General features: G+C 36.3%; 2 protein-coding genes across 7 annotated transcripts in view; one reads left to right on the forward strand and one right to left on the reverse strand.

Moving 5' to 3' along the window:
* Positions 1 to 12,746, reverse strand: part of LOC118265023 (embryonic polarity protein dorsal) — a 52,264-nt gene extending 39,518 nt beyond the window's left edge. The window contains exon 1 of one of the 6 annotated variants that reach the window (XM_050706164.1): positions 12,150 to 12,741. In XM_050706164.1, the coding sequence (XP_050562121.1) occupies positions 12,150 to 12,165 (16 nt within the window). In that variant the 5' untranslated portion in view covers positions 12,166 to 12,741. Of the gene's footprint in view, positions 1 to 11,344; positions 11,443 to 12,140 lie in introns of those variants that run through there. The other 5 variants (XM_050706163.1, XM_050706161.1, XM_050706160.1 and 2 more) reach the window with 5 other exon arrangements.
* A 3,267-nt stretch (positions 12,747 to 16,013) lies between these two features.
* LOC118265145 (uncharacterized) lies at positions 16,014 to 23,369 on the forward strand. Its single transcript, XM_050706165.1, has 9 exons — positions 16,014 to 16,272; positions 18,237 to 18,443; positions 18,663 to 18,813; positions 18,997 to 19,149; positions 19,232 to 19,295; positions 19,631 to 19,758; positions 20,366 to 20,508; positions 21,842 to 22,021; positions 22,834 to 23,369. Exons 1-9 carry the CDS (start codon positions 16,142 to 16,144, stop codon positions 22,928 to 22,930), a joined length of 1,254 nt encoding a protein of 417 aa, XP_050562122.1. The 5' UTR covers positions 16,014 to 16,141; the 3' UTR covers positions 22,931 to 23,369.
* The last annotated feature ends 356 nt before the right edge of the window (positions 23,370 to 23,725 follow it).

Here is a 23,725-nt window from a genome sequence, read left to right on the forward strand (position 1 = left end):
ATAATCCATTATACGAATATACATAGATAATGTTAGCACGTGTCTTATTACGGAGTTAGACAAGTTACGTAGAACGTATAATCCCATAAAAAAGAATGACTATGAATGGATTATCACCTCAATAAACATTGTAACAAAGTACTCCAAAAGATTTGTTTTTCCCTTTTATCAGGAGTAAGAAACTCGTCATAACACGTAATGTCTATACTCTACGTATCTCGTATGACTAACCATGGGAGATAAGAGGCGTGTCGGTTTTCCCACAACACACACTATATCAAATATTACATAATTGATACTCGTGCTTTGATCTCGTAAGAAGGGAGTATAGTATTGCCAGATTAGTGGCTGGTGTGAGGCAACAAAGTGTCCTATGGCGTAAGCTAGTGATTTACTGGAGATACTCACGGTCGAAATTAATTACCCATCTTGATCCAAATGGTTTGGATTGATCTTATTCAAAACCTTTGGTGACAACTAAGAATACATAATACCACATTTAATAGTTACCAAAAATCGTTCCAAAACAGAGATTTTGAATTAACATCGGTTATTCCACCCGTAAGACATGCGTCTTTTTTTGAAGGGAGAAAATCGTGCAATGACGTCTCTGGCCTTGGGCGAGGCGAGAGTGAGTGTCATACTCTTACTGACTAAAAACCACCCCGTTCCTACTCCTGCTTTTTGAGCCGGAGCTCCGGTAACCCGCTAGACAGAACACAGATAAAAAAAGATTTTTTTTGAGGGGGGAAAATCATGCAATGCCTTCTCTCGCCTTGGGCGAGGCGAGAAGAAGTGTCAGACTCTTACTGACTAAAAACCACCCTGTTCCTACTCCTGCTTTTCGAGCTGGAGTCCCGGTAACCCGGCAGTCCGTATCTCATCTAAAGTCATATTAACTAATAAAAACGTTGCGATAACTATGTCATAGTTATTACTTAATTCTTGCCTATGAGTAACACCTAGTTATAGTACTTCCAAACTATTTCTAATGACGTGCCATATACGACTGGGTTTACCATAACAAATTAATATTAATTCACACTTGGGTTTATTTTAAGATATAGTTCGCAATGTCAATGTTTTCCTTGTTTCCCTATTCTGTATATTATGTAATCGGTATATTGCATCGATATATGTATGGACTGAGTTGTATTAAATAATAAAAATACGACGCCGCGATTGTCGCGCTGCTACTCTGACTAGCGCGACGTCGTGTGTCGCGGAATCATGCTCATGAATATGAGCCTCTAGCATGGCTTGAAACTAGTCGAGTTCCTCGTTAAAAAGTTACGTGAGTAAGCCGATAACATTATAATTAATTTAGTATGTCTCACGAAAGTTATAATAAAATTATGACACAATAACATCATCAGGTATGTTTTTAAGATCACAAATCCAAAAGGTACAGATCACTATCTACATGAGTAAGACAAGAAAAGTTTTAGATAGAAAAATTATTTTTTATTTTTATCAATCGATGCACTTAACTACACTTTATCTCCCCCCAGGAACGCACTACAACAACTGTAGTGTTGGAAGACAGAAAAAATCAATTACGAATACAAAGCAAAGTAAAGACAGTGGATATCTCTTCAAATACAATCGTCAATGACCGTGGGAACACGTGATGATGATGCTCCGTATTGCATAGTAACCAGCACCCGTTACTACGGCCTGTTGATGTTTTTAAACCTCTAAAAGCAATTTAGAGTGATCAGTAACTCGTTAATCACTCCAGTGCTTTGTGTTTTTGTAACAGATTCCAGCTAAGCCTCTTTACCAATAAGTTGGCGCAAAAAACTTAGTGGCACGTGTAGCAGCCGGGTTAAGAACCCCTGCTGTTTGTACCGAATCCGAATTTGGTCTATTTATGCTAAAGGTTATTGTCATGTGTCATTGTACCAATTACACGATTCTCTGACTTCTCGTGTAGCTTCGCTTAAAGAGTGACATTGAGCGAGTCGTGATGACCCAATCATAGTTATATTAAATTGGCCAGTATGAAAATGACTTGTTCCTAAGAGACGGTGGGGAAATGGTGGATATGCTAAAGACGATATACAATATAACTAGTTAGTTAATTCCGGTGAACCATTTCACCAATGCCAATAAATATGAGAAGCTGGTTAAGTTTTTTTTAAACATGATAGGTAGTTCTGGTAAAAATATATATTTTTGAGTAGAAATACCAACGTTGTTAGACAAAAATAAGACTTAGACATTGTAGCAGTAGTTATATTATTTTCGGATAGTAACTATATGTATAGAAAAAATACAAAACACAAACGTGCACGATAATATTTAAGAACTCAGTCAATAATGATGATTACATTGTGCATTCTGAGATATAAATAAGATTAGCACGAGGCGAGATTCTGAGAATTGTTAACATGTACGAGTACAACATATAGATACATATTAATTTATGGTCTTTCAAGTGCATACAAAGCATGCTATCGACATAAAAACTTGTTAGGCTTAAGTTGATAAATGCATCCCCGTGATTCATTCAGCGTTTCTATCTAGGCAGTAAACTAAATAATGAGATTTTGAAGAATTTTTAAAGGCTGCAGTAGCAAATGGCATTTCAATGAACATATTATTATCTAACTTTCCAAAAGAGCTGACTTCCGAGTGTTGCCATTGAAGAAAAGATGAAGATAGATTAAAACTGCTGTAGTTGTTTATCAAGACTGCTATTCCTAACCATCTATTTATAATAAATGGATGCCTAGGAATAAATCAGTCTTGCACACCAGAAGCGAACAATTCCAAACAAATTAGAAATGATGTAGGTGCGTAGGTGGTATAAATAGACGAAAAATAGGTAGGTAAATCCCATTTAGTTTGGCAAAGTGTTAGTCATACACTTCAACTTAGATAAAATGAGATTAAAATGTTCTACTTGAGTTAAGGATAACATGGTTGATGGACAAGCCTCGAGGAGTCGAGAGATTGTAAAGCTCATGATGATTCACCCTCTGTTCTTATTGACACCTCTCCATCAACTTGAGATATCGAGGTGTGAGAAAATAACACTGATTCATGGAATAGGTAGATATGTGTGGTTTGTTTTCAATCGATACCTTACGGTGAAAATAGTGTTGTTTTTGTATTATAACAGTCTCGTGAGACATATTAGATTAATAGCTTACTCATGTATACTGTGGACAAAGTACTCGTCCTGTGTCGCGCAAAGCTGCTTATGACTGTGAGCCCTTAGCGGAGCTTGAAACTAGTCGAGTCGTCGTCAAACAGTTACGTAAGCCGTTAAATACTTCAGCTTTTTTGTGAGTTGTCGTTAGCTCTATTAGGTGTACTTTAACTAAAATTCATAAAAAAAATGCAAAATTATAATTTATCAAAATGTTATCAATATGAGAAGTCTATACGCCATACCAAATTTAACAAAATGTCTGCCATAACGGGATGTGAACATTTTCCTTATGTACGTAATGAGGATAAGTTGGTGTAGTTAAGTTTGAATTTGTTACGTTATAACTAAGTAGTTATGAGCGTGTGGGCTGTAGTTAAACACTGGACTAACTTATTACTTAAGAGTTACTTATTATTTAACCTATATGAGTAATATACGACTTTTAGACATCCCAAAAGTGCCTGTATGGTGAAATAAATGCTTTCATATAGATGTAAATGTGCTTTTCAGCAGTAGATATTAATTTTTTAGTGTTTTTACTAGTTTCTGTCGTGGTGACTGGTGGTTTGAGACGAACGCCTCTCATGCATGAGGGCGCGAAACCTCGGATAATTCCTAATTATTTTGAAATCGTCAAGTCATATTGGTGATTATTGCTCAAACCGTTTCCATGCGAGAAAAGACTGGCCAACAATGGGTACAATAAAGGTTTTATTGACAAAGCAACAATGACGATAAATAAATAGATTATAATATGTGAATTAGTTAAATTTTGGCATCAATGTATTACCGATTACAGTTAAAACATGTGATTAGGAAATTATAAACTTTGCCTGTAATCACTGCGTTACACAATAAGTTAACACTTAGATAACACCATTTAAATAATCTTTTAATCCCTGAAACATACTGTTCTAATTAGTTAGTTACTAACTCAATAATTTGGTAATCCAGCAGTTAGGTACTGATTTAAATATGGCAACCACGAAGTTCTTGGCTCGTTCTTTTCTATAGGAATCTACACATTAGAACAAGCAAATTCCCATAGCTGTGGACAACCTAACGTGTTACCAGGGCTACGGCTCACAGTAGAAGTAGGAATAGGATAATTTTTAGTTAGGAAGAGTCTGAAACTCTTGCGTCACCCAAGGCGGAAAAAGTAATTGGACAAATCGTTTCACAAAAGAAATGACATAGTTATCCTCCTATGAATAGATTCTGAGGAAACATCCGAAAGGTTATCTATGGCCTCGAGGATTAGGTATTTAATATTGAAATTAGTAGACAGCTCAGAAAGAATGTTGCGTTTGTTGCATTTGACAAATCTAAGGAAGGTTATCTAACTACAGTCTATTTAGTGCCGGTAATTGGTATATGGGTAAAACCGCGCAAATTTGCTAGTCAGTAAACGTCACTAATTAATTATTCGTAAGTAATTAGGTATAATTAATAATATTAGTTAGCTGTTACTTAGTTGCAAATGTTGAATCATAATCATAAGTGAACGATTACAGTCCGAAATGACGATGACGCTTCTAAAATAATAAAATCAATTTTTATCATAAATGGAGTAGTCAAGAAGGACTAAACTCTATTTTAATTTGTTAATAAGATAATATAAATAAAGTACGATTATTATAATTAACACAGATAGCATGGACTGCCTCGTTGGTCGAGTGGCCGCAAGTGTGACTGCCGGACAAGGGGGTTTAGGGTTCGATTCCCGCGTCGAGCAAAATATTACCGGTTTTTTATTTGGTTTTTCGAAAATTTCTTAGTAGTAGCACGGAGTCTGGAATTATGCCCAGTGTATGGTAATAGGCTCACCCCCTATTATATGGGACTTATAACACAAATGGGGAAAAGTGACTGTACATTGTATAGCAGCATTACGTGGCTCAATGTGCGCCTCTGCCTACCCTTTCGGGGATAAAAGGTGTGACGTTGCAACAATTTTTGTCATAACTAAATGGACTAGTCAAGAAGGACTAAACTCTATTTTAATTTACTAACAAGATAATACAAACGAAGCATGATTATTATAATTGACACAGATAGCATTGATTATTTACGATGAATACAATTAATATAAGTCTGAGAGCTGTCAATATATTATGCGCAGTTGCCCTTTAATTGTTGTTTATCGCGGTATTGTTTACAACGCAGCCATTACACAGGCGATATGGTGATACACTTGTAAATAGTAAACATGGTTACAAAAACTTATACCAAGAAATTTAATTGCACCTGACATTTGTCTATAATTTATTTGGTTAACTAAGAATGCGATGCCAGTAATCACCCTTAATGTAGCAAATGCAAATGAAGGTGTAAAATGGTGACTTTCAGTCACAAATCTGTGATATTTTGTACTGTTGTACTGGCCACAAAATTAGTTGAGGAAAGTCAGGAAAATAAAGATTTTACTGTACCTAGTTCTTATGTTTCAAATAGTTAGTTAAGCATTGCTTAAAGATTTGAAAATAATATAATGTATAGAAAAGAGTCACTAGTTATTTTTTTTTTACAAAAAATATGTTCTTTTTGCATCATTTTGTTTAGATACCGTACTGTCTCAATTGATTAGATAGTAAAATGTATTGTCATAAATTCATCAACAGCATTTTAAGAAAAGCTTGTTCATAAAGTTTATTGATAACTAAGTGACTTCGCATTAAGGATTACATACTGAGATAACAACGTCATGGACACAATAAATAGTTACTCTTCATGAATTATTAAAGCAAAATGAAAGTTTCAACATTACGTCAATGTACACGATTTAATGAAGAATAAAACACCCACGGGGCCGCGAGCGATACCAGGATGACGTCAGCACATAGATAGGTCGGTAGCTCCCGGCGATCCCGTCTGGACGCACGTCATACATTTCACAATGACGTCAAAAGCCAGCATTTAAGATGCTACAGCCCTTTTATAGACTAGATTAATGAGCGAAGTATGGTAATTAAACTTAAGTACAAGAAACCTGTTCGACGCATGTAGCATGCAGCATGCAGTGCGCGATACGAGTCAATGACATGAAAAAACAATTTGCAATCATTGCACATCTGTTCACTTTTTGGCGCTAATAGGAGTTAATCGTAGCTTGATCTTTTACGCATCAATGTCAGTGATTACGGATATGATTTGTATCGTAGATAACCACAAATTATATAATATAATAACCGCTCCGTAAATAGTTAGTTATCCGTTTACTTGTACAACTCGGTAAGTAGTTAGTTAATTTAATGTTTTTATCTTATTTGTTTTTGTAAAGCACTACCTCACAAATCAAGGATTTGGAGATTATGAGTCGCGATAGTGTATTATCTCGCTATCTACTTCATTACGGAGTAGGTGGAGGAGGGGCTCTCTGATAAATAACTGACTTCTGCTACGCAAGTCATTGATTATAACTTGCTAAGTAATCCTTTATTGTATCTAAGTAAATACACCGTAAGGAATAGGTAGTTAATTTATCTAACAAAATGAAAGTTATATCAAACTTGGTAGTTATCTATTAAAAAATATCTGAATATTTAGTCCTAGACTAATAAAAACCGCTAGCAATTCACGTCTAGATGTCATTAAAATGCTCACACAAATAAAATTCTTGGCGAGTAAAATTATGCGCTATGATGAATAATGAACAAAAGATTCGCTTTATGGAGGACATGAGATTGCTAATGAATTACATGACGCGGATGTCAGATCAAGTCAGACACGAATTGGTAACTGGTTCGATGGAATCTCGTCGTTGGGAGCTAGGAGTATGCTCGTGTAGCATGCGTGGGAAGGCGCAAGCCGCTATTATTTATTCAACCATAGTAGTTAGTTAGTAAAGTCATATTAAGAAAATTTATAATATTTTATGCATTTCCTTGTTTTGTTTGCAAAATGTTGCATCGAACTTTCTTTATTCTCCCGACAAATACTTATATTTATTTTTTGCTAGGAATATCTAGATGGTATCAAGATTAACTATAAAGGTCCATTAGTGGGTACCATTTTTTACGTCTTTGAGTTAATAAGATACTTTACATTCTTTCGGTGACATTTTTCTACACATTGTTTATTATAGGAACTGCTGATTATTATTTAAAGAAATTCTACAAAGTTGGCAATAAAAAGTTTAGTGTAACAGTACTTGAACGAGTTACTACGGTAGAAAATAGCCCTTATTGCAATGCATACTGGATACCTTAGAGCTCTCTTGCTGCATACAAATTACTCCTTATTAGCTTAACTCACAATTCAGAATTTATAAGCAAGCGCATTCTATGATTGTGTGATGAGTTACAAATACAATTTAAGCCTAAAGAACAACTTAGTTGGATACGCCGGGGATTTATGCTAATAAAGTAATAATAAACTAGTGATACGACTTTGAGCGATGCATAAATTGAGAATGAGTGTGAGTGAGTGGCAACGTTCTTGCTAGAGAGGTACTCTTTATTTCTATGCATGTGTGAGTGTCACGCAGCGTGGCTAGCGTCTAGATGAGTCACTGAACAAGTGTCAGTGGCATGAGCCGCGCAGGTCGCACTACCCAACTAAGGTGATCGTTGCGTAACCAATGGAAAGGGAAAGGAGATGTGATATTCGCAAATTTAAAGATATTCTCACCTCTAATAGTTAAATCGAGATGAGGAAAATATGAATACCTTCATTAGTCAATAAGAGGATATTTTAATGTAAGAAAATATACATTTATACAGGTATAAGTCGGTATAACATGCCTCCAACAAAGTACTAAGTATAAACAAACGGAATTCAACAAACAGTTTATTTTTAAATACGTTTAGGTACGCTAGGGTGGTTAGGGTGTAATTTCTTTCAAGTTTGAATAAAAGTTAGGGTTACCCCCTCGCGTTATTTAAAATGCCCTTGGAGTTATTTTTAGCTCAGTTTAGCGTGCTGCAAAAGCCATTAATTGCCCTTTGTTTTAATAACGAATGAGAACGGGGGAGTTACTATTTTTGTTGATTAAATAAGGCTGCTATCATAAGACTTGCTGCCCATGACGAATGCATGCATTCGTCAAATGACGATAGGCGATTCGTCTACTAATTACTTACATAGGTTTTACGTAATTATGTTTAATGCAAGTGTAGTATTTTTACATTATGTAACACATGATAATATAATTTATTAAATTATAGACTGCATTATATGTTTTCAAGATAGCAACTAAACATTTAACTAAGATTAACACTGGGTCCCACTGACCAGTTAGTTCTGATTGACATTGGACATTTTATCAGTGAGTGTGTTCCTGAGATAACCGGCGCCAAACACATAGTTATCAGTGCAACAAAGTGATTACAGGGTACACCCATTTCGTAATTTAAATGCATCTCACTTTATTCTCATCTTAGAAAGAAGGTTCGATCTTAGTTAACGGGTTCATCCGCAATTCGGAATCAGCAACTAATACTTAGTAAACAATTTAAGTTTTCATTTTAGACCAAAATAACGTTATTTTAGGAATTATGAAAAAGTCCATACTACAGAGAGTGAGAATAACGTAAATTAACTGACCGACACATTCAGTGACTAGTTTAACTAAGTAAGATAACGGAAAAACCTAAATGCAATACTACACAATATTATCCGTTTTATAGCTACAAGATAATAAGTTGCATTATTGACAGTAACTAATTGGCGGTACCTAAGATAGGCACATAAGTACATATTAACATGTTAGACAACTTCTCGTAAGTTAACCTGACCAGTGTAATATCTGCCATCCTTCATAATATTTCAGTAAATGCAGTGTAACTGCAATATAATTGCTCACACTTTATTCTCAATGCAGGTTCGGTTCAAGCTCTCGCAACTAGTCACCAGGCGCAATTAAAAGCTATAAACTGGTCAGGAAAACTGGAGTCATATCATCCGTAATGATTGGCCCTAGTCTCTAACTATACAGGGTAATGGTAGGTACAGGTACACATAGACAGGTTTTATAAAGTAAAAACTTAAACCTTAATCTTTTACAATAGTTTTGATAATCGTTTAGGTGCCTAATTTAAAATTTTAACTATTACCTACTACTCATAAATTTTTCTGATGATTTTATTATTCAATTTGAACTAAGATATTCATTCAGAAGAGTGAAAGACGCATTTATTACTGTTGTTATTGCATATTATAACAAGTAGGCAGTTACTGCGTCATTTATTTACTCCAGTCGTTCCCAACCCGTGGCCCGCAGAAGGCAAAAAATGAAAAACAAAATACGCATGATTACACCTCTGGCCAATAAATATTACGGTTAAACCTCAATATCGGTGATACCTATCAAAGGACACAACTGATAGGAAAAACTGAAACTAATTTCAATAATTCAAAAGTCACTATTTTTATGAGGAGAGATTTTGATGAGACAATCAGAGTGTGGAGCCACATGAAAAAAGTAATAGTATAAAGTAGTCCATAAAACAACAAGAATTATAAAAGTGGTCCTTGACCAGAAAAAGGTTGGCAACCCCTGATTTACATTAGCAGACTGAGAAAGCAAAGGTGCATAACCTTTTATATAATGCCCCTGTGTAACTTGTTTGTGATCCATTGAGAACAGGCGATGTGATGCCGACATTTTAATTATCATACTTATAATCAAAAAAATATTGTCATTGAGGGAGGTCTATGTTTATCAGAGGATATCTTGTTGCTAACAAGATGTTAAAGCATAGAAATGATTATCTCACCCCAACAGTAAATAAGTTATCATTAATTAAATAAAATCGAAGAAACATTAAAGTTTGGATTGTCACAAAATTTTACCAATTAAAATAAAATATAGTAACACTTTTGTTCATGATCGGTGAAAAATAATTGGAATAGGAGAAACTGTTTGTTAGGCAAGTATAAGTACCTACACTTCAATCTTTGAAAATAAGGAAAAGAATAATAAAATAACAAAATATAAGACAACATTGTCATAAAAACCAAAATTTGAGTCATATAAATTAATATCAAGATGCATGATTGTGCAAAAGTCAGAAGCTGCATTAAACACCTCATATACCTACTACTTTTATAATATATATAGATACATGGAACAAAATTAAATATTTGTCAACAAACGGGAAATTCAAATGTGACGCTTGACATGACGGAATGAATTCCTTCAGTGTAAAATAGAATAGGACACAGCAAGAACAGATGAATCACAATCACTTTACTTACAGTAAAAAAATATAAATTAGGTAAATATTTGAAACTAGACTACAAACAAAGCATAGCAAAAACAATAATAATTGATTTAGTTTGTCTGATACAAAAATAGATGAAAGTATTAGATAGGTATTAAAATAAATAATAAAATATGTATATAACTAATACTCACTTAGCATTTCTAAGCACTTGTTAAATATGAAAATAGCAAAATTAAAATTGTATCCGCTACCAAAGAGGATGACCGGCAGGTCGTGTGGATATTGTAAACTATGTACATTTCTATTATTTATGCATAAGCCACAATGTGGGTATGTCATGTCTGATAAGCATGCTCGTGACAAGAGTGAAAAGAATGAACTACCACTAACTATACAGTGCGAATCACAACTATATTTTAAAACATGTTTTTTGAATCAATATTGTAGTGAAGAAGTAAGGTTTACTATAACCAAGTAAGTATGTATGCAAATATGTATTATAATATATTATTTTTCATTGCTTTTCTATTTATGGGGTTTAATTTATAGTAAGAGATTATGATTTCCAAGAAAGTTTGAATTACTGTCAATATTTTGTAGCTGTAAACATTAGCAGGTCCTTTTTTGTCTAAACTCTTTTTTTTTATTTATCTTAGACTTTGTCGAATAGACAACATCACCCAGTGCCAATAAAAAAATCTAGCTTGTTATATGAAAATAATGTGACATTTTGCATAACCTAGCCATTTTAATGAACTTTATTCTTAATTAGCGGTACAGGTACACCAGTGATAGGAAAAGTAATTAATTCACTGTTTTACAATTAATGTGAATGTGTTCAATGTCATTAGATTGTAAGTACTGAGTTCTTTGAACTTTGTAGGATTGCAGCCTAACTTAGTGGTTGAGGAAGTGTAGTTTACATAATATTAACTAATTGAACGAGGAACTCGCACAAAACTCGGAAAGTACTTGGTATATTGCAATATTATTATCTTCCCAAAGGATACACACTGACCTCTACTTGTACTCCACATGTTTTAAATTAAAACAACTAGTTAGGTATTCTAAATTTGCAAACTCTTCACCATTTCACTTATTTCTGAAGTGTAGGTAGTTTTAAAAACTTTACTGTCAACAGGTTAGAAATGTCATCCATCCGAATTTGACATTTTGCTAGTAAAGTACACTTACAGACAGCCATTTCATAACATGCTATTTCAGTAGGTTTTAGTGATTACATTTTGTGGTTATATGAATGGCGAATAATTTATGTACCTATTAATTAATTTAGAAACAAAACAAATCAATGGAATAACTTCTAATGAAGTGGGTATTTAGTGTCTATGTCTGAGACTGAGGTTATGACCACAGATAATAGAAATGTAAATAAATATGTATAGGTTATACAAGTCAACGAATGTTGTATCTAAAAATAGAATGAAATAAGAATCAATATTAGAATAAGAGTTAAAGGCAGTGCGAAGAGGCAAAGAAGAGAGTAAATTGTGTATTTCATGGATTGAAATTACAACATAGAAACTAGTAAACGTACATCGAAAGCAGATTTCATGTAATTCCACAGTGTGCGGCCAGCTTTGAGGATATAAATAGAACATACACTCAACCACCCAGCTAACTAGAACATTGAGAAGCTACACAAGTACTGCTTGAAAATGCACCAAATTGACCAGAATAGACTATTTGATCCGTTTCCATTACTTGTAAAACTTATAAAAAGTGCAAACAACTAAGTGCAGTGACGGATCGCCAGAAACTAAAATGTAGTATGACATATTACATGCAGGTCGTACACAGTTTACCTCCGCCGATGTCCATGGCACTGTACGAATAAGCCGCGAGCCGCGGACACCTCACAGCGGTCCTTCCGCACGCGACAATATCAAAACGCACATTTATATTAACTTCGTCATAACTCGTTTCGTTTTAAAACATAACACTTCCCACTTTCAGAGAGTACTTTCATGAACTTTGGAAACACTAAACCTCACTTTTAAACTTAATTCCGATTAACTGATTTGCAAACACACACGATTTACTTCACAAATTGTAAACTATAGACGTACCTCCAGCATGAATGATCCTATAATAATAACTGTGAACTGTTTCTTCGCTCTCGCTCGGCCAAGGAACTAGTTATCAAGGTCTCTCGTCTCGACGTTGTGTACTTCCAAGAATTTGTCACAGATTATGTCGCGAACTCAAACACTTTATTGTTATCGCGCGGCACTAGTTTTGATAAATACGGTTTAATAATTTAAAGTAAAATTATTCAAGTAACAAACGTATGGTAGTGAAACACTACTCCGGTTCGGTTAGTGAACGTCAAAACTAATGATAATTTTTATTGGTGTGCGTTAGCTCTCGACTGCACACAAGCAACAACTGCCGGCGATTGGCAGCGAAGTGTCACATGGTGATGGAGTGACGTATGCGGACATAGCGCATGCGTATTGTGAATTTCAAACTTTATTTTGCGAGTGTGAGCGAGAAGGTAGTACTGTCGCACTCTTCACACTGCTACTGACAGATTAAATCACTGCTGCGTCACAGATTCCTCGTTGCCCGCCAATATTTGAAATAAATAAAGTTATCATTATTTTTATTTTGTTGTAAGTATTATATTTTTGTAGGATAAAGATTGATTAAGTACATATATTATTAAAATAAAAATATGAGTTAGAAGTATAGTTCTTGAGTGTTTTACAAAAAACTGATAACACTATATTTTGTCGTAAAAAAGGAAATAGATACAGCTCTGTTCAGTCGATTCACGTAATAAATAAATTTCAAATATAACTTCTATTTAGATTTAATTCTTTTCTATCTAGATTTTGTAATGAATATAGGAAGAAAGACATTATGAACTATATTTTTAAAAAATACGAAAACAACAGCCTGAATTAAAGATGACTCACCTATTACCAGTACAATAACAATTTCAGGACAGTCATGTTTATTTACGACGTCACCCTTAGCCCTTAACGAGTCCAATTTCCTTCAGAGCAAGTATGAGTCATCGGAGGTCTGAATAATACGGAATAACACGGTGGTGTGGGGGGAGGCGTCTCAATTTCAGGATGTTTCAGTAAGCTGGGCGCTATGACTCACCGCCCGCCTGAAACGTTACGCATTTGTTTTTGGGGATGGGTTGAAGGCTCGACGAGTCATACTACTGTAAATATATGCGGTAGCTTCAAGGTTTCTGTGAATGGAGGTTGCGTTGTTTGTTTTTATGATTTTGTATCTATTTATGGTGAATGACGAATTGAGAAAGTATATTATATTTTATGGGTTATTGAAGACAATGATCATCATATTATAGTTAAATACGAGTACGTTCTTACGCCTCGTTTCTTGGTTTAAAATATATTTATTTCTCATAAGAAGCACATAACTACATAATTCGCTTACTGAGAAACAATGTTTTACATAAAAACAATTTACAGCGCAAAGTAGTATGGATGTAAATAACAATAAGACGAAGCCTTTAATACATAGCATCCATTGCAATGGGCATTTTCCAGCTGTTGGTGCAACGTATACGTACAACCGCCAATTAGAATAGACAAAAAAGTATTTAAAAAGAGAATTAAAATTATTAAAAAAATCTAACACCCCACCCAAACAAAAATTCCTACAGCTACGTACCTACGTAGTATCTTTTGAAATTTTCTCTCGTAGCGCTGGATGTAGCGCAGCTACGGCGTAGCACCGACATCCCTTACCTACGAAATTAATGATTAAATGTGAAGCGGGGTCTCGACGTCTGTATACATACTAATTATCTTGCTAATACCTATGTTTGGGTATAATGATGAAGTTATGCAAAATGACAACTGAACTTTGTATTGTTAGATTAAACAACGATAATAAGTACTAACAGAATTCTCACTCTCATTCGTTGACATCTTTAAGTCGATTTTATAACGAGTTTGCAAACATTCAACTACTTACAATTTTCATGTAAGTCTTCCATCCCTGAGCGTACGTATGTAAACTAGTACCTACCCTCCCACCGAAAGTTATTAAAAACATTCAGTCATGAGTCAGCGGCGGCGGCGGGCTGCCGCGCCGCGCCGGTGTTGCGTGAGGCGCCGCGCACCGACGACGCCGCGCCGCGCCGCTCAGCCTTATACACTTATACCCAAACGCTAAATTAGACTTGCCCTCCCTTTATGCCCCCTTGTAACTTGTATTATTTAATATTTACGCAATTCCATGACGTGGCGTCTAAGTAAAGAGGGAGCAGTGTGTTGCACGGTAGACTATGTAGATAATAGAGATACGTACAAATTGCGTGCGTTCTCAACCTTTTTAGACATGATTACGATTTAAGTATACTGACACAATCTTCTACGAGTCATAGGCAATAGAGGGGTGCAACGGTAAACCTACACGATAGGGTTCTTAATGTTACTCAAAATTAAAAAGTACAAGGGTTTGTACAGCTATAAACTGGTCTTGTAAGTTTGTATTAGCAGCCCTTGTAACACCCGTTCAAGTAATCAATTGTACTAGCAGCCGTTAATATTAGAAAACGACAACTCGCGGAAAACCTATGTAAATGGGATTAATGGGAACTATGAATACAAGGTAACAGAAACAAAAAGAACACAATTACTGATCAATTAATTAGTAAATCAGTATATGTTACCTACATAGAAGTAGAGACCTAGACTTATAGACTGAATCACTATTGTAGTACATTGTGGTATTACGTATTTTGTATTGGTTTTACATAAAAGGAGAAACTTGAATTAAATGGTTTATTAATTGTCGTCACCGACCACAATTATCATTTTAATAAGTTTTCTTTTATACAGCGTGTAACAAAATACCCATATACATCAAGAAGCTTTCTTCTGTCGCTGATCGCCTAGTACCTATCTACCTAATTTTGATGTTCGATTTCTGGAATTTATGTATTGGAAAAATTCATAACTTCGTTCCATGAAAACATTTCGAATTTAAAAAACCCTTTCCATATCGTTTCTTATATTGTCTAGAAACCGTGCACTTGATATGTATACCCCCTTTTTGTTACACCGTGTATATGTATAAAGCTATTATAAGTATTAATTTGTAGATAAAAAGGGGTACGTAATAAAAACGCAGGTTAGTGTCGTGAGAAGTTCCTTGCCCCATGCGTCACGCAGCAGGCGACACCAGGGCTGGCGCCGCGCCGCGCCGAACGTCGCCGTGCCGAGTGCCGATACACGTCGCCACACGCCACCGAGCCACCCCTACCTGCTCCATAATTTAGTCTTTTTAATAACCTTGTAATTCTTTGTTAACTGACAAGCTACAATTACTGTGGCAATATACAATTAAGTGGCAAGTTTATGTCGCCGTTTAGCTGGTTGTAGGTATTCATTGGAAAATTACTTTGACAAACTAATTATCTATATGTAAGTATTTGCATTCAAAAATATGGATTTTTGAATGTTTTTGTTAATTAGGCAATTTGCTTTCCTCCACAATTTATGAAATAAAACATAACTTATCTTGAAACTTACAATATCGTTTACAGCGAACATTTCGTTAAGATAACCGTAGACCGTAGCTGTCGTAACCAGAATCACACAAACTATGAAATCTTTTTTCTCTAATTACCAACAAGCCATAAAACCAAACGAAAAAAAGAAACTAAAATTTCAAAATCATTTTCGAATCTATATCACCTAGCTGTCACTTTAACCAGAATATTTTTGCAATTCAACATCTGCGTAACAAAATAGTGCTAATACATAAATACTTAGAAATAGCAAAACTAGAACAAAATAGTGTACCTATGATGCCAGAACAGGTGGTGAAGGTGCCCCGGAGTGTGTCCCCGGTGGCCAGGGCAGGAGCTGGAGACATCTCCGAACGAGAACTGTCGAGGGAAAGACATAACTTGCAGTTGCAGACCACTCCGCCTGCGTGAGTCTTTGCTTTCTTCATTATTTTTTATATCTAATAATTAGGACACCTCATGCCTTTATCTGCTTCATTTCTCTTTGTTACTATAACGATTTACCTAGTTAGAACAAATCTTACATTTTAAGTAACCTGTACCGTAGCAAGATAGGTTCTGAAACTTGCTTAGCAATGCTACGAAGGCGTTTGCTACGGCTACGAGCTACAGAGAAATAAGTTTCGGTTCGCAGTTAGCTCGTAGCAACTTAGAAAAACAAAGGTACAATTGCGTAGAACTGTATTATTCGAAAGGCTAGACGAATATTTGTGAAAGTCAAGGTAATTATTAAATGTAGGTAAGGCAACGTACAACATCAACTTTTTTACGAAGCTCATTTTATGTGACGGAGTGGGGCTCGTATTTGTAAATTAGAATACAATTTTTTGATAGAATCTCTCTCATCATTCTAAATCATTCTAGGGGTTTTTATCAAAGATGTGTCAACCCCATCGTACCCTTTTTACATTACTTAACTTTTTCAATTTCATTAATTACTCTAGAGTATTATTTGATTAATTGATATTCGTGGAGGACCAAACTTAGAATCTCTTTTAAAACAGTAGGATCATGGTAACTTTGTAATTTATAGTAACAAATTCCTAGCATTAGTTCCTCGGCCCTTGGCCTAGAAACAAAGCTCCATAAACAGTGATTGTGCCACATTAGCGAGTCGTTAGATAAACGGCCGCCCCGCTGTCTGCTCTCACGGAGATGTACGAGCATTAGATCATCTAAACAAACATGTGTCAGCTTGATACAAAACAGACAGACTGTCTGTCCAGCCCTGGGCTGTTGTAAGAAAAACATTTTAAATTAATTTTATTATTAGACAACAGATTGGGATTTGACCTTTAGGCTTTAGGCCTTTAGTTATCTATGATTGGAATGTCTAGTTTGTCTTTATAATTTGCATCGGAGATATGTGATTTAGGGGAAAGTATAATTGTTATAATTAAAACAGACATTTTGGAGTATAGTGGTGTCACTATGAAAAAGAATAATGTATGTTCAATATGACTCATAAATAATTGGAAGTCGATGTCGTATATACAATTCCAAATTCGGGTGGTGACGTCTATCGGGTTGGCTTTCAATTAGTAAAACTCTTTCAGAGTTATTTTGTAAGTACATATATTAAATTAAATAATTATTAACCATCGATACTATAAGTCGGAAAAGTCACGTAAACTGTCTGAGAATTATTTTATACCTATTTCAATTTAGTTAATTAATTTTAGTAAAATAAATACAATCTTACGCGTAATAAGGTTAAGCATGCCACAAACGGTAAACATTTCCTTGGGGACTATTAATTGGCGGCACATTTATCAAAATGTTTTTCCTCTTAATATGCTATGACGGCTCAAAAATGTGGAAAATACAACGTATGTCAAATGTAAATAATAGGCATATTTTCCTTAAAATAACTGTTACCTATTAGTCATTTTGGAAAATCACAATTTTACGTAACGGCGTGTGACATCACAAGTTTGTGAAATCCCATGTAAACTGTAAAATATAGCGGTGACCACTGTGTCAATATTTGTTTCTATGTTTGTTTCGAAATTACCAAAACAGTAGCAGCATTTTTTGCACTTGTAATAAACGGAGACGGGTATCTATTATGTGCCAATAAAAAAAAACTACCATTTGTGTTGCGCGTTGCAATGTCTCTACATTATTCTCACATACATATATGTATTGCTGATTGGAAAATTGCATCAGATAAATTGTAAATATGTATTTTTTTTTTAAAAGAGTAACGAATGGAATTTCTTGCTCGTTTTTCTCCATTCGACGCTACACTTTGGAACGAACACTTAGCTTCACTGACGGACAGACTGACGGACTATTATTTATTTCTTGAATTGGCGGTATTAATGGTTCAATTGGAATAAATTACTTTGACTTTGACTTATCCTTACAGTCGCGTGCAACCAGCTCATCCGAAGAAGCAGTTGTTCTCGGCTCCTGTGAACAAGTTCACAGCCAAATGGTGCGGCCCCAGCCCCAACCTAGCCAGGATCCGAAGCTGTCTGGATGCCTACGCCAACCAGGAGACTCCTACAAGGTCTGTCGCCAAGACCAAGGCGGCTTCTATGGAGGACTTGACGCCTACTAAACGGATTTGCAGGTTAGAATAGGAAGAATTTAAATTGGTTAAGACTAGAGAATCTTTGTGAATAAATCTTATTGTAATATAACCTATAAATGTAAAAGAAAAAAATAAAATACACACTCCAAGACGTGTTGTTTTCCTGTTGAATGATAGTTAAAAACCTTGGTGGGAACTTACTACTACTGCATCAACTGCTTGACTCCAAACGTTCAAAATTCGTAGTTGATTGTTTAGGAGAAACTTGCTGCCGGTACTTGCGTCTCCGATTGTGCACGGTCCTGCCGAGGAGGTGGCAGCCGCCAAGATCTGCCAGTTCATGCTGATTGCAGCTTGGAGGCGGCGGCGTGAGGACGTCAGGTGTCTTCGCAAGACTTTGGAAACACAGGTAATGGGGATAGTCACATCACATTTTTTATTTCCTGAAAAGACAGTAGTAACACCCAGTTCTGGCAAGTTTTGTCTGGAGACCAATATAATAGAGGGCATACATAATAATATTTACTATACACCGTCTTCAATTCTAGACTCCATGTCTCTACTAAAAACGACGGGCGACATGGTTTTTCAGGTGTCTTATTCGGAACGGCTGCGGATCCAGATTTCTGCTCTGAAGTCCCTGCTGGATTCTGACAACTCCAAGGTGAGGTTGGCGATGCGGGAGTTGGAACGGCTGAAGCAGCTGCTCAGGGACAAGGAACTGGAGAAGGCTGTACTGGAACGAGTGAGTCATACTGCTTACATAGTTACTTGATGCACTACGTTGTTGCTTGATTGTTTCCAATTTACATGTATATTGTCTTTAGGAAAAATTGGCTTTGGAAGATGATGTATGTGCTGCTGAAGACCGCGCTTCCGAAATGAGTATTGGTGAGTGTCTTCATTATTTTTACTTTTCTGGGTTTCTTAGATCGATTTCGGCCATTTCTGCATGACTGGACGGTTGGCGCGATGGCTAGGCAACTGGCTACGTGTAGCGGGTTCGATTCCCGCAAGGAGCAACTCTTTGTGTGATGCACAAATTGTTGTTTCGGGTTTGGGTGTCATGTGCATGTGAAATTGTATGTTTGTAAAAGCACCCACGACACAATAGAAAATCCTAATGTGGGGCAACGTTTTAGTTAAAAAAATCGGCCAAAAGGTTGCTCCCTATTTCAGGGGACTTGGTAACTTGTGTTCATATTGTATGGCATCGATGTGTGTAGGCTGGCGCAACTGCCGCAACGAGTTGGACGGCGTGCGCGCGTCGGCGGCCGTCAGCGAGCACGCGCTGGCGCTGGAGCGCGCCGCGCACAGCGACACGCTCGCCTCCAGAGACGACGCATACGACAGGGTTAGTCTTAAAATCAGCCAGTAGATATTTACTGTGCACTTTTATTGTGTACTAGTTTCTGTCAACGGCTTCCCGTGGGATATAAGGCCTATGTGTTCTTTCAGACCATTATCTACATCTGCGACAAATTTTATCTCGATCCCTTCAGCAATTTTGACATAATCCGCTATCAAACATACAAACACAATTTTTTGCATTTATAATATTAGTAAGATAAGTGTGTGCAAGCATGTAGGACCAAAACCAGACCAGAGATTTCCTCATCCACATGAGTTTGAAAAGTCACGTAAACTCTACGAGAGTTATTTTATATTTCAATTAAATTAATTCATTTTAGTAAAATAAATACTATCTTACACGTAATATGGTTATACAAACAGGAAACCATGCGAGGAACTCTCTGGGCTCTTTCTAAATAACTAATTAAACAACTTTGTCTAATTAAACACTGAAATAGCATAAAACAATCCTTTCTTACAGTACCTATCTTATCCACGACAAAAAATTATTTGAAGATAACAATAATTTAACTATCGAATGCATAATGTTCATTATTATAAAGATTTTTTTATAGTTTGTGGTGATGACAATTTCCGTTGTGTACCAGTTGGCGATACTGGAAGAGGACCTGGCTCAGCACGAGGAGTTGCTGGCGTCAGCGGAGGCCGAGGTGGCCGCGCTGCGCCGGGAGAGTGATGAGAAGCAGCGGCTGCTCGATGTCACCATCGAGAAACTCGCCTACGAGGAGGAGTCAGTACTTGGTTTCATGTCTTTCTGTATCATCTGGATAATTTTTTGAATAGATTTAAGTTTTATTTGTATAACAAAAACAAGACGTATGTATATGAACTGTACGGCTAGTAGAGCATTGTAAAGTGCCTTGGTCATAACATAATTCATCTATTAATTAGCTATTTTTTTCAACGCTAGATAAATTTTATCGGTGGAATATCTTTATATATATAATTCTTCTGTAAGTGTGTATGTCACTGAACTTCTCTTAAACGACTGGACCGATTTTGATGAAATTTTTGTGTGTGTTCAAGGGGATCTGAGAATGGTTTAGATTCACAATTTTAAACGACTGGACCGATTTTGATGAAATTTTTTGTGTTTTGAATAATAAATTTCATCAAAATGGTTCAGAATGTTTTAGCTTATTAAAAAAAGTTTAAAATTTTCAAATTAAAAACGTGTAGACAGGACAACGTCTGTCGGGTCCGCTAGTAAACTATAAATATAAATGTGTTGCTAAGCGCACATCTCGAGAACAGCTGAACCGATTTCGCTAATTCTTTTTTTTCTGTTGGGTTTGTTATTGTTACGAAGACGAATATGCGCATAAACATTTCCGAGGCCAAACAAAGTTTGCGGGGTTTACTAGTTTTGAAGATTTAACAATTCTTCCAAACTAAAACTGTCAAGTGTCAGTTCTATTTTACACATAAGTTATCTGTTGATTAAAAAATCAACCCCTAATCGATTGCTTTAGAGCAGCGACAACATTTTAAAATTAATTTGTATTCAGAATAATGACGGCTTAATTTTTTCTAAATTTTTTTCATGACATGATAAATTACAAACCTGCATTTTAATAAATTGCCCGTCCGATGGCCCAGTTATTGAGAGATATTATTATTGAGTATTATACATATTTGCCAGCTACCTGTTCCTTACCTTCGTAGGAAACAAAGGAAGGGAATATTCCAGATTAGTCTTAAACAATGTAAACTACCTACCTGCCTTATCGTAGCTGCCTATCTGTGGAAGATGATTTCATCTTAGCCAGGGGTTTATATACATATTAACTGTCTGATAAACATCGTAGCCGGCCGACCGGACTATCTGGAAGTTACTGGAGGAGGCCCATGTTCAGCAGTGGACACCTTGTGACTGATATGATAATGGAGTATAATCTGAATATCATCTTTAGCAGTTCAGTTTTTTTTTTTTTGTAGTAATGTGTCTTCTGACTTGCAGTTGTCACGCTGCACACACTGTTGAAACTGGTAGTAGTGGTGCATAAAATAGTTAATATAAATTATAATTTTTAAATTCCTTAAATATTTGGGCCATGTTGTAGGGCGAGGCAGCAATGTTCCCGCGAGTGCGCGGCGCTGACGGCGCGCGTGTCTGCGGCGGCCGACGAGACTGCCGCGCTGCGCGGGGAGCTGCTGGCGCTGCGCGGGGAGCTGGCGCTGCTGCAGCAAGACCTCACGCTCACCAGGGAGCAGCTCGACTGGTGGCCGCGACCACTCACCAAGTATGATCTTTTTTGCAAAGGATAAGTTGGCAAATGACAATGCCGTAAAACGGGGTGAATAGGGATCGAGAGCTGAATAGGGACAGAAGAGAGGTGAATAGGGACAGAAGAGAGGTGAATAGGTATAGGAAAATTCTTCATAGTATCTATTCACCCCTCTTCTGTCCCTATTCACCTCCCGATCCCTATTCACCCCGTTTTACTGTACTGACCACTTGATGGTAAGTAATCGCGCCATTCACGGACACCGACAACACCAGCGAAGTTACAAGAGCGATACTGGCTGGCCGATTAAGGATAGGGAATGGGGGGAGACAGTTGAGCCTTCAGTACGCCAGTTTTCTATAAAGCCGTGATATCTGGTATCACAATTTTCTATTCGAGTGTATATGTATATGGAACTCCTTGCCGGAGTCTGTGTTTCCTGATGGGTATAACTTGGGTGTCTTTAAGGCCCGAGTGAATAGGTTGCTTATGGGCAGACATGCTCCACCGTAGGCCGCATCATCACTTACCATCAGGTGAGATAGCGACCAAGCGTCGACCCATTAAATGTAAAAAAAAGTTACAAGAGCGGCCGAATAACGATTGGGGATGGGAGGAGAGGGTTAGGCTTTCAGTAACCTCAATGACACAGCGAAAACACAGGTATTCTATAAAGCCGTGATATCTGGTATCACCATTTTCTATTCGAGTGTATATGGTCATACGTATTTAGGTCATACGTATGTATCGCCACACGTACACCGCGCATGTCCAATGAATGTTTTTAGATATTACATAATATGACTTCCCCTTGATTCTGTGGACAGGATGCTGGGTGCAGCGCGGTCATGGTTCCGCAACCCCAAGGCAGTGCCAGAAGCCATCATATGGACGCTCATACCAGCTCGACATGGCATACCGTAGCCAGAACAACGAATATAAACCTTAACACCTTTGACATAAGACTGATTGTATTCTATCATATTTTTAAGTGCTAGTAGCCAATAGTTGAATGGAATAGATTGGCATAAGCTCTCGTCAAATTGAGTATAGATAGACTCGACAAATATAATAGAAAAGTTAATGCTGACTGACTTACTTTAAACTTGTTATATGTCAATGTGAATCCCACATATTATTTTTTTATGTTACTTTATTCCATTCGACACGTGGCTAATAGCGCAAGTTATTCGTGAGATATTTACAAGGTAAGTTTGGTAAGTATTGTATTTTTATATAAGGATGTAAGATGTCCACGTTTTAGATTTAGATTAATTTAATTATAATAATGTTGTTGGCTCTCGAGTGTATTTCTAAGTGATTGTTTACTTAAATTAATTTATTTAAATAAATATTGTAAAAATATCTCAAGCCTTTTATTATAACTTTCGTGGGGCATACTAATTAATTATTATGTTATCGGCGACACACGACGACACGGCGATTGTCTCGCTGCTACTCGGTGTCGCAGAATGCTGCTCATGAATATGAGCCTCTAGCATGGCTTGAAACTAGTCGAGTTTCTTGTCAAACTTCAAACAGTTACGTGAGTAAGCCGATAACATAATAATTAATATCTCATACCGTCTTTTGTTTTTAGAATAATTTCTCATTTTGAAGTCAGATTTTCTTTAAAGAACGTTTCTCTCTCTAGTATTTTCTTCTGTATTTCTGTATCTATGTGATTAGTAAATGTGTACAAGTATAAATAACTCGGGG

The sequence above is a fragment of the Spodoptera frugiperda genome, chromosome 28 (assembly GCF_023101765.2).
Source record: "Spodoptera frugiperda isolate SF20-4 chromosome 28, AGI-APGP_CSIRO_Sfru_2.0, whole genome shotgun sequence".
Lineage (NCBI taxonomy): Eukaryota > Metazoa > Arthropoda > Insecta > Lepidoptera > Noctuidae > Spodoptera > Spodoptera frugiperda.

Bases quoted from the DNA above. Each gene is read 5' to 3' on its own strand.
- LOC118265145 (XM_050706165.1), top strand. From the start codon at position 16,142: ATGATGCCAGAACAGGTGGTGAAGGTGCCCCGGAGTGTGTCCCCGGTG. The intron at 18,444-18,662 runs GTTAGAATAGGA...TTGATTGTTTAG, and splicing joins CCTACTAAACGGATTTGCAG to GAGAAACTTGCTGCCGGTAC. The intron at 19,296-19,630 runs GTGAGTGTCTTC...CGATGTGTGTAG, and splicing joins CGCTTCCGAAATGAGTATTG to GCTGGCGCAACTGCCGCAAC.